This window comes from Equus quagga, chromosome 3 (genome assembly GCF_021613505.1).
Source record: "Equus quagga isolate Etosha38 chromosome 3, UCLA_HA_Equagga_1.0, whole genome shotgun sequence".
Taxonomy (NCBI): Eukaryota; Metazoa; Chordata; class Mammalia; order Perissodactyla; family Equidae; genus Equus; species Equus quagga.
In genome coordinates this window covers 38599950-38615985 of record NC_060269.1, presented here as the reverse complement: position 1 = coordinate 38615985, position 16036 = coordinate 38599950, and the positions used below count along the sequence as shown (strand labels likewise).

At 39.6% G+C, this 16036-nt stretch overlaps 2 protein-coding genes across 11 annotated transcripts in view; one reads left to right on the top strand and one right to left on the bottom strand.

Annotated features, from left to right (window-relative positions):
• The window catches only part of SH3D19 (SH3 domain containing 19), a 161389-nt gene that overhangs the window by 16928 nt on the left and 128425 nt on the right, over nucleotides 1-16036 (top strand). The window lies entirely within an intron of this gene.
• PRSS48 (serine protease 48) lies at nucleotides 8228-15298 on the bottom strand. The gene is made up of 6 exons (XM_046655998.1): nucleotides 15256-15298; nucleotides 14304-14345; nucleotides 13964-14124; nucleotides 11723-11984; nucleotides 10576-10745; nucleotides 8228-8503 (listed from the first exon to the last, which is right to left on the bottom strand). Exons 1-6 carry the CDS (start codon nucleotides 15296-15298, stop codon nucleotides 8228-8230), a joined length of 954 nt encoding a protein of 317 aa, XP_046511954.1.

The window sequence follows — 16036 nt, the reverse complement described above, 5'->3', positions numbered from 1 at the left end:
AAACGAATGGCAAAAACTTGGTTTTAGAATTGTGTGCCATTTTTCCTGAACTCTCTACAACTAATAAATAACTAGAAATTGGCCGTTGAGCTTTTGGAATATGTTCTAATTCTCTCAACTTGCTTATTTAATAAATGCTTAATGTAAGAATGTAATGTGTCTGTTTGGATTTCTTTTTTATAGACTCTAGATGTATTTAACTTATATTTCTCACCCTTAACCCATCTTCTCCAAGGTTCCATATCTCAATGAATGACTTGACTCAAGTTGCTCAAGCCAGAAACCTGAGTGAAGTGCTTAACTTCCTCCCTCACCATGATTACTTTCATAAGTCGGTTAGCAGATTCTATTGAGTACGTCTCCTATGTAGCCCTTGACTCTGTCCTCTTCTCTCCATCCTCATTGCTACCATCCTGGTCCAGGCATCTCTTACTGTTCACAACAGCCTTGTAACTAGCCTTTCTACCTCCTGGCTTGCTTCTCTGTAATCCATTCTCTACACAACCACCAAAGTGATTTTTAATCTAAAATGCAAACTGATTGTGTTAAAACCTTTCAATGTCATTTACACTGTATCCTCCCCTTAAAGCTCAAATTCCTTAACATGACCTTGCACCTTTTTTCTTTTATTTTTTTCTGGGAATTCCCAGGTCTGTCCTGTTTGCATAGCTTACTTTCATGGCTGGAAAAATGTTATCTTTCTTCTAGGAAGATTTTTCTAGAGCATATTTTATGAACTCACATAGTATTTGGTAGATTTTTTCACATGTAGAGACTCCAACACTTGATGAAACGTATTGTGCAAAGCTGACTGTGTGCAGTATTGAGCATGGTCCAACAGCAGGATGCTCCCATCCTGACCTTTCCTGGATAGTCCCTTGGAAGGGCTTGGCTAAGCCAGATGGGCTCCAAAGAAGGGTAGGTTGACATTGATTTTGTTTTCTTTTCTCTGCAACCTATTTTTAGAATTTTAAAATATGCTCATTTTGGAACTAGTTGTTTATTGGGCCTCTTTAAGTGAGCTAACATATTTTTCCTTATGATACCAACTCAGCAGCTTCTGCACAAAAATGATGTGAAACATATTTTTTTTAATACTATCTCCTCAAGGTATTTTATGTTAGCTCTCTGTTTCAGAAATAAAAATCACTTCATTGAACTCAGAGAGATAGGCGGTTTCTCCTAAAATCCACGCACTTGCCTTTGAAGATGCTCTGGCGATTTTAATTTTTAAGGCTGAAATGTTTTCATTGTTTAAAATTCATTGATAAAAAATTTCATTGATCAGCCGACTGCTATTCTTAATTAAAATTCCTCAAGATGTGCAAATGAAATTTGGAGCATATTAAATCAGATAGATATTCCAAGGAATAAAGTATTCTGCAATTTTTTTTTTTTTTGAGGAAGATTAGCCCTGAGCTAACATCTGCTGCCAATACTCCTCTTTTTTTTTTTTTTTTTTGCTGAAGAAGTCTGGCCCTGAGCTAACATCTGTGCCCATCTTCCTCTATTTTATATGTGGGACGCCTTCCACAGCATGGCTCGATAAGCACTGTGTAGGTCTGCGCCCAGGATCTGAACTGGCAAATCCCGGGCCTCTGAAGCAGAGCACGTGAACTTAACCAATACACCGCTACTTAACCACTATACCACTGGGCTGGCCCCAGAGAGAAGAGTTTTTTAAAAAAGATCTTTTTAAAGTGAAGAGTTATTTGGTTTCATCCTCCTTAGGGAGGGAGTAATCTTATCAGGGTTAGAACAGGCTGCCTTGTGATTACTTACCATATTCTGGAGGTTCTATGAATACAGGGATTTTTGAACATCTTGAAGTTACATGAAAAAATATTGTGTGTGCATGAATAGTTTCTTGGGATGCATGGTTAGAGTGATGTGGGGGAGAGGGTCCATCGTTCAAACAAATTCTTCTGGTTTTATTTCTCTAGTCCTGCCCTCTCTGAGCTCCAGACTGCCTACTCAGCATCTCTACTTCAATATCTAATAGGTGCTGCAAGTCTAACATGTATGTATTAGTTTCCTATTGCTGCTGTAACAAATTACTACAAACTTAGTGGCTTCAAACAACGTGAATTTATTGTCACAGTTCTGGAGGTCAGAAGTCTGAAGTCAGTTTCACTGCGCTAACATCAAGGTGTTGGTAGGGCTGCATTCCATCTTTAGGCCCTAGGGGAGAATCATGTCTAACTTTTTTAACTTCTAGAGGCCAGCTGCATTCCTTGGCTTGTGGCCCATTCCTCCATCCTCAAAGCCAGCAACATAGCATCTTCCCTTCTCTCTTCCTTATGCTTCCGTCTTTATGTCTCTGCATAATCTCATAAGCATCTCTTACTCTCCTGCATTCCTCTTATAAGAAGATTTGTGACTATATTGAGCCCATCCAGATAATCCAGGATAATCTCCCCATCTCAAGATACTTAATTTAATCATATGTGCAAAGTCCCTTTTACCAGGTAAGGAAACATATTCATAGGTTTTGAGGACTATGACATGGACATATGTGGGGGCCATTATTCAGCCTGCCGCAGGATTTGATAGCCTGGCATGTCTGCTCTTCCTCCAGCCTTCCTCATTTCTTTACTGGAATGACCATTCTCACCCTGTAACCTAGGAGTCGTTCTTGATTTCTCTTTTCAAATCCTTATTTTTCCCATCCTCCTATCCCAATTATCACCCTTGCTCCCATCACCCACATCCATTCCACCAAAGCACATCCAAATCCAATCAAAATGTTATCTCAGTTTTACTGTCCTACTGTATCTAGAATCTGTCCTCTTCTCACTAATTTCCACTAAAATCAGAACGCTTTTAGCATTTTGCAGCCTTAGGCTCTCATCCTCTCCTATTCTTTTCACTCCTGGGTGTTCATAGCTAGTTATGGTATTAGGCAATGTGGACTAGGTGTCATAAGAGTGGTATCAAGTATCGCAGGACTAGACCCCAATCACTTTGTTCCAACCATGTAGAGATGGGAAGTGAAGATTTACGTGGAGAAGACGCTGTGGAGAGAATTTGGGTCAGTTGAGGATAATTATTCTGAAAGGCGATTAGAATTTCCCATTAAATATTTCAATCTTTTTTATTCTTATGACAGTGAACATTTCCTTTCAATTATTGATATTAGAGAATAAAAGTAATCTCTGATTATTTTGAATGACTCTTTCCCTTCCTCCCCTTCCTGAAGAAGGAAGATGTTTAACAAAATTCTCAGGCACCTGATTTCTAGTAGGTAAATACACTATACACTGTCAGATTTGTTGGGGAGAATATTACAGTTTCAGAATGAAGTCAATCATCTGAAAAGATGAAATACCCACTGTTGAAATAATATCAAAATATAACTTCTACATCATTATTCTGAGTCCTTTTGTAACGTCCTTACATTTTTGGGAAGACGTTACAATTTAGTGAAATAAAGGAAAAAATGGGTGGTTATTTGAAATAATCTATTTGTTATATGATTAGAAGATCTGGAAATAACTACATAACTTTTTCCCTACTTGTAGGGAAAAAAAATTGCTGATTGGATTTTCAGCACCCTTAGTGTGTATAGCTTTATTGACCTTAGCAAATCCTACCTTAATTAAAATTCCTCAAGATGTGCAAATGAAAATTGGAGCATATTAAATCAGATATTCCAAGGAATAAAATATTCTGCAAATTTTTTTTTTTTTGAGGAAAATTAGTCCTGAGCTAGCATCTGCTGCCAATCTTCCTCTTTTTTTCTTTTTTTCTTTTTTTTGCTGAGGAAGACTGGCCCTGAGCTAACATTTGTGCCCATCTTCCTCCACTTTATATGTGGGATGCCTACCACAGCATGGCTTGCCAAGCTGTGCCATGTCCGCGCCCAGGATCCGAACTGGTAAATCCCAGGCCGCTGAAGCAGAACCTGCACACTTAACCGCTGTGCCCTTGAGCCGGCCCCTGCAAATTTTTAAAATAGATTTTTAAGGGAGGAATGCTGTTGAGGCACCCTCCAAAATAGAGTTTAAGGTTGTCCCTATTTATTTCCTCCTCATTTGGTAAGTTGCGGTGTCACTGACTAAATTTGTCCCTAGTAAGTGCATGACATTTTAGTTTTGTGAATACAAATGTTTATTGATATTTTTTCTCCAGTAATGTGTTACCAGATGCTGTATCTCATCTATTGAGTTAAACTTTACATTTTGTGTTTTAGCAATTGAAACAGAAAATGTATTTAGTTAGAGTCCTTTTTTGTAATACAATCACAAGAATTATTTAGAAGATCTTTAGAGAGCCCTAAATACATCACAGACTAGTTGTTTTTTTGTTTAATTTAAGCAGGAGGAAAACTTCCCTGTCCATTTTTAAAAACAACTTTATTGAGATATAATTTACATACCATACAGTTCACCCATTCCCTGTTAATTTTTTTTTTTTAAAGATTTAATTTTTCCTTTTTCTCCCCAAAGCCCCCCGGTACATAGTTGTGTATTCTTCGTTGTGGGTTCTTCTAGTTGTGGTATGTGGGACGCTGCCTCAGCGTGGTCTGATGAGCAGTGCCATGTCCGCGCCCAGGATTCGAACTAACGAAACACTGGGCCGCCTGCAGCGGAGCGCGCGAACTTAACCACTCGGCCACGGGGCCAGCCCCCACCCATTCCCTGTTAATTTTTAAAATCATTTCCTTGGGTTCTTTGAAGGTGTTTTCCGTATATTCACTAACTCCTTTTCTTATCAAGGGACAGAAATAAATGGGTTGAGATGTACAAGGGAAGGGTATTTCAAGTATGGAGGACAGATAAAATAAGGCCTTGAGGGATGAAGGAATGAGAAGAACGTTGGTCTGGGTAAGAAGGGAAAAACAAATAGGAAGTAAGGTAGGTAGGTATCTTAGTGATGAATTGTCAAGTAGATGATAAGAAACTTGGGCTTGGGCCTTTCTTCACTTTGGTAAATTGGACCATATTCTAAGGGTAGTGCAGATGGGGAACAGGGAAGGCAGGAAACAGCACACAGCCTCATGGAATCACCTTCCATACTGATGTTCAGGGTACCGTAGCCTTCTAGTGTTTTGCTCATTAGCGCGTGCATGGGATGCAAGGTATTGTGGTATCTGATTCTCGTTCTTTCTGCTTCTTATCTAAGTCTGCCACCATCCAACTACCCTCTCTACCATCCTAGCCCCCTCATGGCCTGCGCACACTCTCATGGTCGGTGGTGTGGGATTTTCTATTCTTTCATCATTCCCCTGCTCTCAGTGTCTTCTCATCTCACTGAGAATAAAATTCAGAGTCCTTACTGAGGCTTACTCGGCTCTGCAGGACCTGCCCCCTGCTCCTCTTTGGTCTCAGTTGCTACCCTTTGTTCACAGTCTTCCAGCGTTGACCTCTCTGTTCTTCCTCACACACACCCCTAGCATACTCCTACTTCAGAACCTTTGTACTTGTTCTCTCCTCCTAGAATGTTCTTTCCCAAGTTTTTATTTTGCTTCACTCCTTCATACAGGTCTCTATAAGATGTCATCTCCTTAGAGAAACTTCCTTGACCATTCTATATAAAGTGGAATCTCCCCCTGATACTGCTTCTTCTGTTTTATTTTTCTTTATCAGACTTTCCTGTACATGACATTATAATAAACATTTATTTTGCAATTCTTTATTGTTTTTCTCCCCCACTGGAATGTAAAATCCTTGAAGACAGGCCTGCTGTATTGTATGTACTGCAGTATCCTCAGTGCCTCAAATGGTGCTTGGGACATGGTGTGTGGCCACTTAATACTGTTGAATGTATGCTGCCATGTTATCCGACCTACATTCAGACTTCCCAGGAGAAGGGATCTGTTGGGTTGTCCAGTAATGAGTGCATCCGTTGGGTAAGATGCTAGGCCAACTGCCCACTGCCCCTTGGGCAGCTGTTAAGTCAGGTGCTGCTTATCCTTGGTATATCCAACCAGTAGTGGTCATGTGGTCATCTTCTTTCTATATCCCTTTCTTTCCACTTGAGTGGGCTGGTCCCTCCAAAAGTTTTAAGTTTCAGCTCTAGGTTCACGAGAAAACTTTTGGCAGATCCCATGCTGTGGAACAGTTGCTTCCTTAGGGTCTGGAGGAATGATAGGAAGCAGTATTTTGGCTTTCTTGACTTTCTTTATGTCCCGTGCTGTGTTGTCCTGACTTATACATTTGTATGCTTTCTCTTCCTATTTGTTCTTCACCAGCTCTTAATTTTAGTCTGTTCTTTCTCCTCCATTTTCCTTCTTTGCCTCTCTTTTCTCTCTTCTTTGCTCTCATTTGCCATTTTGCTTTGTTCTCTGTGTCATTCCAGAGCTTGCTTAGCTTGAATTCTTGTGTCTGAGAAACGTTTCGATTTACCTGCTTTTGTGTACTCCATTCTCTCCTTTGTTCCTTATGGCTGAAGAGATGTGAGAAGGAGAACAGGACTGAAATTCTTTCCTTCCTTCATCCTCTTATTTAACTAATATTTGAAAACCTACTTCGTGCAAGACATTGTGCCAGGTTCTAGGCTACCTCGGTAAACAAAATACCCAGGTTCTCAGTTGGGGAGACAGAGAGGTTGAGTGCTTATCATTCAGTCAACAAATATTTATTGAGACTGGGATATAGTGATTAGCAAAAACAAAATATTCTTACTCATGGGCCTTACATTTTGGTAAGACAGATGTATATTAATTAGGGAATTACACAAATGAATGTTAAATTACAGCTATGTTGAGTCCTATAAAGGAGGGCTACATGGTGCTATGAAAATATATACTAGGGGGATTTGTTCTGGTCAGGAGAGCTGCGGACAGCTTCCATGAAGCAGTGAAGGGTGAACTGAGATCTGAAGGCACTGTAAGAATTAACTAGGCAAAGGCAGCAGGGCAGAGGGAATAGTAGATGCGAAAGTCCAGTGCTGAGAAGGGGCTTGGAGCATTGGAGGAAGTGAAAGCATAGAGAGCAGTGAGGCCGAATGAGGCTGAAGAGGCAGGCTGGGGTCATATCCTGCAGGGCTTTGTAGGCCCTTTTAAGGACTTTGGTCCTTATTCTGTGAGCAATGGTATACTTCTGGAGTGTGTAAGCAGAGGAAAAAGGGAGAAACGTATTTTTTTTTTCATTTTTAGAACACTAGTCTGAATGCTGTGGAGAATAAATGGAGTTGAGCATAGGTCTAACCAAGGGAAAGGACCTGGGAATGCCATTTAGGAGGCTATAGTGGCAGTCCAGATGAGAGTGAGGTTAAGGGTCAGCAAGGATTTTAAGCTTCCAAACCTACCCTCACCTCCTATTAAATGTATTTATTTCTGCAAAAAATTACTTTTGAAAGTTAACTTACCATAAAAAGTACAGATGCAATAAAACTTAAGTTCAAGCAAATATGAAATGGAGGATGATTTAAATAAAAGGGGGTATGAGTGGAATTAAATTACGTAATCTAGGATAAAGATAGTAACTGAAATGGAGTATAAAACTTTGCTCTGAGCTCCTGGAAGCTTAGGCAGAGAAGGAAATAGGATAGGTCATGTGACTGTTTAACAAAAAGAAGTATGCTGGTTAAGCAAAGGCTAGTCTTTTCCTTATAAACATTTAAAGTACTTTGTTATAGAAGTGACGTTAAACAACCTGGATAGATCCAGATTATTGAAACCTAAGACCTTGGAACTAGAGATCATAGCATTAATCCATTTTTGGTAGTAGTTCACATTGGTATTTCAAAAAGTAAAAATTTCAGAAAAATTCAGAGTTGAACTACATATATGCATTTCTCATTCAACCCCTTGCTATCCCTAAAGGGGAAGTGTAGGATAGTAGAGGAGATGAGAAACATAGATCAGGTAAGAAGCCCAACATGCAACCCATGGGTATGAAGTAAACCGTTATAGGACCTTCCTTAGGACCTTCTCTTTTGCCTTCACCAATACTTTTTTCTTGTCTGCTTCTCTAGTAGCCATTTAATTTGTGTCTATAAATAAGTATTTATAGAAGGCATGCTTCCTGCCTTGCAAGGTGCATACTCGGGAACAAAGAATGTCATGCACAGAAATGGCGCCTTATTTCTCAGCTGTTCACTTTCCAACCACTGAAACATACTTCCAGAATCAAGAACCATAAAACCAAAATAATTTCTAATTATTTTAATGAAGTCATCCAGAGTCCCAGTGACTGTCCTTTGAGTTCTCTGCACCTGGGGCTTATTCTCCATGCATTCCCTTCCTAGCCCTGTACTTGGCCAGTGGCTTCAGCTATACTGACTACTCTCCTGATAAAATGTTAGGCCCGAAGGCACAGGAGGGTCCCAGGAGAGCCAGAGAGAGCCGTACAATAGGGAACAAGAAGTCAGATAAGTCCAGATTGTTGGCACTCAAGATCTCAGCTCTTGAGATAGTGGTGTTAACCCATTTTTGGTAGTAGATCACATTGGTGTATACTCTAGGCAGAGATTTACCACATCTTATTCCCCAGTTTACCAATCCAATCTGGATCCATACACCATTAATATGACATGACAGAGGCCCTCCAGAATCACCCTAAGGAGGAGATAAAGGTCGTGAGCATAGTGAAAAGGCACCATGAAGAGGAGAGTAGTCATAAGAGGTAGAGAGCTCCTTAGAACGGGACAGTGGTCCCCATGGAGCTCCAGAACTCTGGAGTGGGATTTCCAACTTCATGAGGGGGAGATCACGGGAATTCTAGAATCAGAATTTGAAATTGGCAGAGACCTTAGCTAGATATATCAATAGTTTGAAAATAATCATCTTTAATAAAAAAGAGAAATTAATGGGGTGAGTTTTTCCTCTAAATTTATTTAATTGAATAAACTATCCTTATTTTTCTATTCTTAGGTTTTTATTGCCTTTTTTTAGTGTTAAAATAATCCTTTATTATATAAAATGATAGTGATAGTAGTTGTGGTATGTCTCTCAATCTTGCTGTCTCTTTCTTTTTGTAAGAGCTTTATTGAAATATAATTCACATACTACACAATTCACCCATTTAAAGTGTACAATTCAATGGTATTTAGTATACTCACACTGTTCAACCATCACCACAATCTGTTTTAGCACATTTTCATCACCCTCAAAAGAAACCTTGTACCCATTAGCAGTCACCCTCATTTCCTTCCAACCCTCCCAGCCCTCGGCCAAGTGGTAATCTACTTTCTGCCTCTGTGGATTTGCATATTCTGGAAATTTTGTATAAGTGGAATCATATAATATGTGACCTTTTGTGTTTGGCTTCTTTCACTTAGCATACTTTTTTCCAAGGTTCACCCATGACGTGGCATTTATCAGTACTCTATTCTTTTTTATGGCCAAATAATATGCCATTATATGGATATACCACATTTTGTTTATCTGATCAACAATTGGACATTTTTTGGCTATTATGAATAATGCTGCTATGAACATTCATGAACATTCAGGAAATTTCTTATTGACTTAGGTTTTCATTTCTCTTGGGTATATACCTAGGAGTGGGATTCCTCCGTCATATAGTAACTCTATATTTAACATTTTGAGAAACTACTAGACAGTTTTCCAAAGTGCCTGCATCATTTTACATTCCCACTAGGTATATGAAGGTTCCAATTTCTCCACATTCTTGTCAGCTCTTGTTATTATCTATCTTGATTCTAGTATCCCACTGGGTGTGAAGCTGTGTCTCACTGTTGTTTGATTGCCAAATACTGAATATCCAGATGGGAAGTCGTGGCAGATATATAGAAACATAGCATGTGTGTGGGGGGTAGAATAAAACCAAATGGTCATTCTAGAACTAAAACAAATCTGAAATAAAAATTTCTTTAAATGAACTTAACAGTCAAATGTAGCTGACAAGAGAAAGAGGCAATGATCTTGAATATAGACTAATTTAAAATGATCCAATTTGAAGAACAGAAAAAGGTAAAAATAAAATGAACAGAGTATCTGGGACCTGGGTGAAAATATCAAAAGGTATAACTTATAGATTTCTGGACTCGACTAGAACAGGAGAAGAGAGAAATGAGGCAGAATAATATTTGAAGAAATCATGAATGAAATTTTCTCAAGTTTTGGTGAAAGATAAAAGACTAGATTAAAAACACAAAAATTCAATGAATTCCAAATAGGATAAATACAAAGAACATCACACCTAGCTCATCACATTCAAACTTCTGACAATCAAATATGAAAGAAAATATATAGAAAGCAGGCAGAGCAAAACAACCCATCACACTCAATAGAGGAAGACACAAATCGTGGTTGATTTTTCATCAGACAGTTACGATCAGTAGACAATAGAATGACATCTCAACTGTAGAATGAAATATTCTTACTTGAAAAAATATAAAAGTTAATTCTGTGTCAACCTTTTAATATATTTATAAAAGTGAACAAGTCTGAAAACCTAATGACCAATGGTTAGCATTGCTTTAGATCAACAGTTGAAGAGATTAAATTCATAGATAAAGGTTAAGTGACTTCTTCAGGGTAACACAAGAATTATTGTGAGAACCCTTGTCTCCTGATTTCTAATCCACTGTTGTTTACAGTTAGGAAAACCTGGATCCAAATTAAGATCTCATGTTAAAAAAAAAATTTCAGGAGCCAACTCAGACCTTGCAACCATCCTTCATTTTATGAGTATCACCAACACAAATCCTGTCTTCTTTGATGACCTGCTCTAATTCTGGCAATGAGAAACCTATTGGGTTGTAGCGTTGTTCCCAAGCCTGGCAGTCAGTGATGAGCATTTCTGCTTCCTGGAGGTTGGAATGGTAATCAGTATCTGTAGAGAAAGAGAGGAATGAAAGGAAAAGCAATCTGGAAAGGGGCAGGGGCAACATTCAGTCATGGTGTGCAGAAATCTCTGAATGGGAATCTAAAAACACAATCACTTTCCAGTCATTTTTGCTAATGAAAGAATTTTTGGGGTACAGTTAATCTAAAACACCGGATAATTCAAAGTAGTTTCTGTATGTGAGGTTTTTGTAATGTGCTAATGTGGGGTATTCCCTAATGTTCTAAACAAGAAGGAATTCTGATGCATTTTGATTAGGTAAAGATGTGGGTATTCTGAAGCATTCTAAAACTTCTTGCTTTCCCATTTTTCTGCTCCCAGTTCATTTCCTGTCTTGTCTTTACTCCATCTTGGGAAAGAGTTAACACAACACTTTAAAAATAGATTTTAAAAAATGCTAGGGGCCAGCCCGGTGGCACAGCGGTTAAGTTTGCACATTCTGCTTTGGCGGCCCGGGGTTTGCGGTTCGGATCCCAGGTGTAGACATGGCACCTCTTGGCACGCCATGCTGTGGTCGGCGTCTCACATATAAAGTAGAGGAAGATGGGCCTGGACGTTAGCTCAGAGCCAGTCTTCCTCAGCAAAAAGAGGATTGGCAGCAGATATTAGCTCAGGGCTAATCTTTCTCAAAAAAGAAAAAAAAAAATACTAGACTCTCTCTAAACTTTAAATCAGATTTGTTAATCTCTGTTTCAGAGAGGTAATTATGTGTTTAAATTGTTAGTATCTGCTCTTGCAGCTATAGACTCTAGGCAGGATATGAATAAATAAAATAAACATATGAGTGTGAAAAAAGACATTTTATTTGAAGACTTATAGAAAATATCAAAGGTTGATAGGTTGATCTGGTTTTGTTGAAAAATATTTGCCATAGTAATGACATGCCTAAAATGTGAATGTTCTGGAGTGGGTACAAGAGGATGACATATAAAACCATCCCCTTGACTACCCATTCTCACCTTCACTTTCCTTTACTTTTCCCCATCCAATCACCCAGCAAGAGCCTGGAACTGTTAACTGCTTTGTGATACTGGGCAAGCAGATGGGCAGGATGAAAGAAGTGAAGGTGATTCTAGAGACCAGTTTCAAGAAGGCAATGTCTGCAGTTGTATTTTGGAATTTGGGATGGATGATGATTTTGGATACATGATGCTTTATCCCTTTATGTGAATAGCCTATTTTAATCAATTCCAGCCAGACAGTGTGTAACCAAGGAATCCAGGTCCTAAGGGGAAGAGAAAGAGGAGAATAAAAGTGGAGCATGCTTATGTGCTACAGCTGGATCAGAACAAGCTGCCTATGTGTAGCACTAAGTCTCAAGGCAAGAAAGGAGGGTAACAGATTTGGAATTAACCAGACTGCTTCCAACTTTGACTGGAGTTGGTTTGTCTCCTTTTCTCCTTCCCTCCCTGATCACTCTTTCTTCTGTTGTCCACTGTTTCTATGGTCTCCTCTTATATGCTGATAGCCAGAGTTTTGTCCTGCATTTTCTCCCTAATTCTCTTATTCTCCTCTCCCATTCTCCATGATTTCAGCCATCACCTGTAATGCTTAATTGCCAGTTTTTGTTTCTCAGCACATACTTTATTTCTGAATAAAAATTTAAAGCAAAGTAAAACCACTTAAGTTTTTTTATGTATATATACACACATATGTAAAAGTTCATATATATATATATACTATTTAAATTGTCAAGTAGTTTGATAAGATATACAAAATAAATAAATAAAAAACAGAAGTTCTCTGCCTTATTGCCCTCAGTTCACACTATCCAAAGGCAATATCTTTCAATTCTTAGCTCTTTCTTTTAGTATTTTCCCTGGTATTTTAAAAAAATCCTAAATATTGCTATTAAATTTTTTTTCTTTCAGTTTTAGAATATCGTATTTTTACTGTAGAAGGTGAGGATTGACCCAACAATCACTGCCAACCCCCCACTTCCTTTTCACCATCCTCTTATCCTAGTAGTACAACTTTTGTTGGATCAGTACTTAAAAGTGTATGTTCTTGTGACTATGTAAACATTATTTGCTACTGGGCCATATTGGGTACTGTGATTACATTTCTTGTAAAACTTTCTGCTTCTCCTGGAGTTAATAATGTGGTCTCCCTTCTTTGTTTTCTTAGTTTTCTGTATATCTATTACTAATTCATCATTCCTCAAACTCTCTGCCAGAAGTGTAAATCTCTCAGTGTTGAATATTCTCAGGCATTCAACCCATACATAGTATCTTTTCTGGAGACCTCTGTCCTCTTGCTCCAATCTTGGCACTTTTCTTGATGATTTTCCTGGGGATTCTCTTCTGTGTTCCATCTCTTTTTTTTCTGGATCTCATGTTTTCCTGCCCCCCCCCCCCCCCCATTTTGGTGAAGCACATTCTCCTATGCTTCCTGAGAAAATGTGCATAAGAGGTAATATTTTTACTGCTTTGTAAATTTGAAAATGTGTTAATTCTATCCCACACTTGATTGATAGTTTGTATATGGGTAGAATTCTAGTCTGGAAGTAATTTTCCCTCAGCATTTTAAAGTTCTTACTGTATTTTCTTTGAGCTTTCAGTGTTGTTATTGAAAAGTCCTATCATTTTGATTTCTGTATATGTTAGTTATCTGTTGTTGCATAGCGAGTTATCCAAAAGCTTTGAGGCTTAAACAACATACATTTATCTCACAGTTTCTGTGGGTCAGGAATCAGGTGTGACTTAGATGAATGCCTCTGACTCAAGGTCTCTCAAGAGGCTGCAATCAAGGTGGGCTGCAGTCATCTCAAAGCTTAACTCTGGAAGCATCTGTTTCCAAACTCACTTATATTGGCAGGCTCTGAGTCTTCACTAGCTGTTGGCTGGAGACGTCAGTTTTATATGGGCCTCTCCCTAAGGCTACTCACCACATGGCACCTTCTCCCACAGCAATAGCTCTGAGAGAGAGCTCAGATTGTGACCCCAAAAAAGCTTAAGACAAAATTCCCTGACTGGCGTTTAGGAAGTGATTTGGCAAAAAGTAAGAAAAGTTTCTAATATAGTGCCTATCTTGAGATCATCATTTCTTTTTCTACCTCTACGCCCTGTCCCTAGTCCAAGGTGACCTAGAGTTTCCTTCTGCCTACCCATCTTACCACTTTGATTTGTCTGTTGATTCATTCATGAAATCATTCAAGTATTTATTGAGAACCTATCTTTGTGCTAGCCACCAGCTAGAATTCATCATTGCATGTAGTGTGCTGCTGTCAGTATCCACCTCACACTGATGAGGGAATCTCCACAGATGTGGATCTGGCCCAAGTGCAAGCTGACCTGCCAAGGCGAGTGCCCTGCAACAGCATCCTGGCCACCCACAACAAGGCTCCAGGATACAGTGTGTCCACACACTAGAGAAAGAGGAGAGAGGGAAGTGTGGAAATCTGTGTGTCCTGTTCCTCTGGTTCCATCTTCTCATCATCCCCAAACTCCCATCCATTCCTAGGACCTGAGTCCTCCCTAGCCTCCATACTCCATCCTATTCCAGTTCTAAACCCAGTAGTCTTGGGCCTAAGTGGAGACCACTCACCTGGCAGATCTTTCTTTTTGGGAGAAGAACATGGGCAAGACCCTAAGATAGACATACCGTATCATTAAAGTATAATGACACATCTTATATCTAGATTCACTGAACAGAGAGGCTTTCCATATATTGAAATGTCTCAGGTTGATGTTAAAGGCCAAATTTTTATAAATGTCTACCCGTTAGTGGGGATCTTGATAATTACATACTTACCTGCCTTCTTTAGCAGCATACATGGAACATAATCTAACTTTTACTTGATGATTCAAGGTTGTCATCAGGACTATCAAGTATGTAGGTTGTAAATCCAATGATGCTTTCAGATGTTTTAGAGGTTTATAAGCTGCTTACTTTTGTCCTGTTTTCTTTAACTGAATTGACATTTTGTAGTACTTGTATATCTTTTTTGCTCCCTGCTATCTTTTTGCTACTCTCAGCCTACTCTGCTTATAAATGACTGTGAGCAAGAAAAATAAATGAACAGCTTGTGCCTGAAATCATTGAATAGTGTTTGTACTTTGAGTTCCCACTGCTTGAAATGCTTTTTTCCTAGATTCTCTTAGCTAAATCAGTCATCTCCTTCAAGTCTTTGCTCAAATGACTCCTTACTGAAACCTTCTTTGACTACCCTATTTAAAATTACAATATGCCTCCTGCCCCTGCATTCTAGATGCCTCTTTCCTTTCACAGTATTTCTTTCTAACATGCTTGATGATTTACATATTTAATATGTGCATTGATTATAAGCCCCATGAGGGTACAGATCTTTGTTTTGGTTCCTGCTACATCCAAGAGCCTTGGAATGGTGCCAGGCATATAGTATCCTCTCAGGACTTTCTCAGGGCGCACTATTCAACAGTAACATCCCGTGGGTGAAGTGTCGTATTATTCTATATGATAACTTATTGAGCCCAAAACCCTCTGCCTGTCCCTTCCCCACTGCACCTCAGGGACTTACCTGGCAGAAGGGATAGTAGAAAGGCACAGCCAGCAGGGCCCATGTCTCTGACCTCAGAATCAGCGCTTCCTGTTTCCTGGACTCAGGCTCCCAGAGAGGGGCCAGCTGGGGAGCAGCCAGAGAAGGGGCACAGGACCAGCTTCTCCTCCTGTTTGGATTCCTCTGCTTCACCCCGTTCCTATCCTTTGTTTTTTACCTAGGGCCAGACACTGAAGGGATGGCACTTCAGAAGTGCAGCTGCAGGACCCAGGGGGAGGAGCTGGTGCCTGAGGTGCCCCCTGCTGTCCAGGGAGGACAGAGTGTCTGGGGTTCCTGCCTGTTGGGTGGAGGAGGGGAGGTAGGAGGGGTGAGGGCAGTAGCTGCCTGCCTGGAGCAGATTGGAGGGCACTGGAAGGAACAGGACTCTGTCTCCTCTAGCAAGGAAGCAGGAGGTGGACAGGATTCTTCAAAAGCAAGAAATGGAAAAGAGGAAATAAATCCAGTACCTGGCTAATTTTTCCTCAGTTTTTTGTTTTCATCTTCATTACAGTGTTAGCCATAGAATATTACAAGTCAGATTTTCCAGGGAATAGACTCTAAGACAGAAATTTGTATGCAAGAAGTTTATTGGGGAGTGGTCTCAGGATCACTGCTTCAAGAGGGGATGGAAGCAGGATTGGCAGAGGGAGAATTAGACTGTAATATATTTGCAACAGAGGCCTCAGCCAGTCCTACAAATTGCTCTGGAGCTGGGGTGGCCCTTCAGAGATGTCCTGAACTGAGATAAGAAGGCTGGGCCTTT

Coding starts and splice junctions, on each gene's coding strand:
- PRSS48 (XM_046655998.1), bottom strand. CDS start 15,298: ATGGGCCCTGCTGGCTGTGCCTTTCTACTATCCCTTCTGCCAG. Junction 14,125..14,303: donor CAAAAAGAAAGATCTGCCAG/GTGAGTGGTCTC, acceptor CTCTTTCTCTAG/TGTGTGGACACACTGTATCC. Junction 11,985..13,963: donor CAGCAGCACACTACATGCAA/TGATGAATTCTA, acceptor TCTCTTCCCCTT/AGGACCTGGATTCCTTGGTT.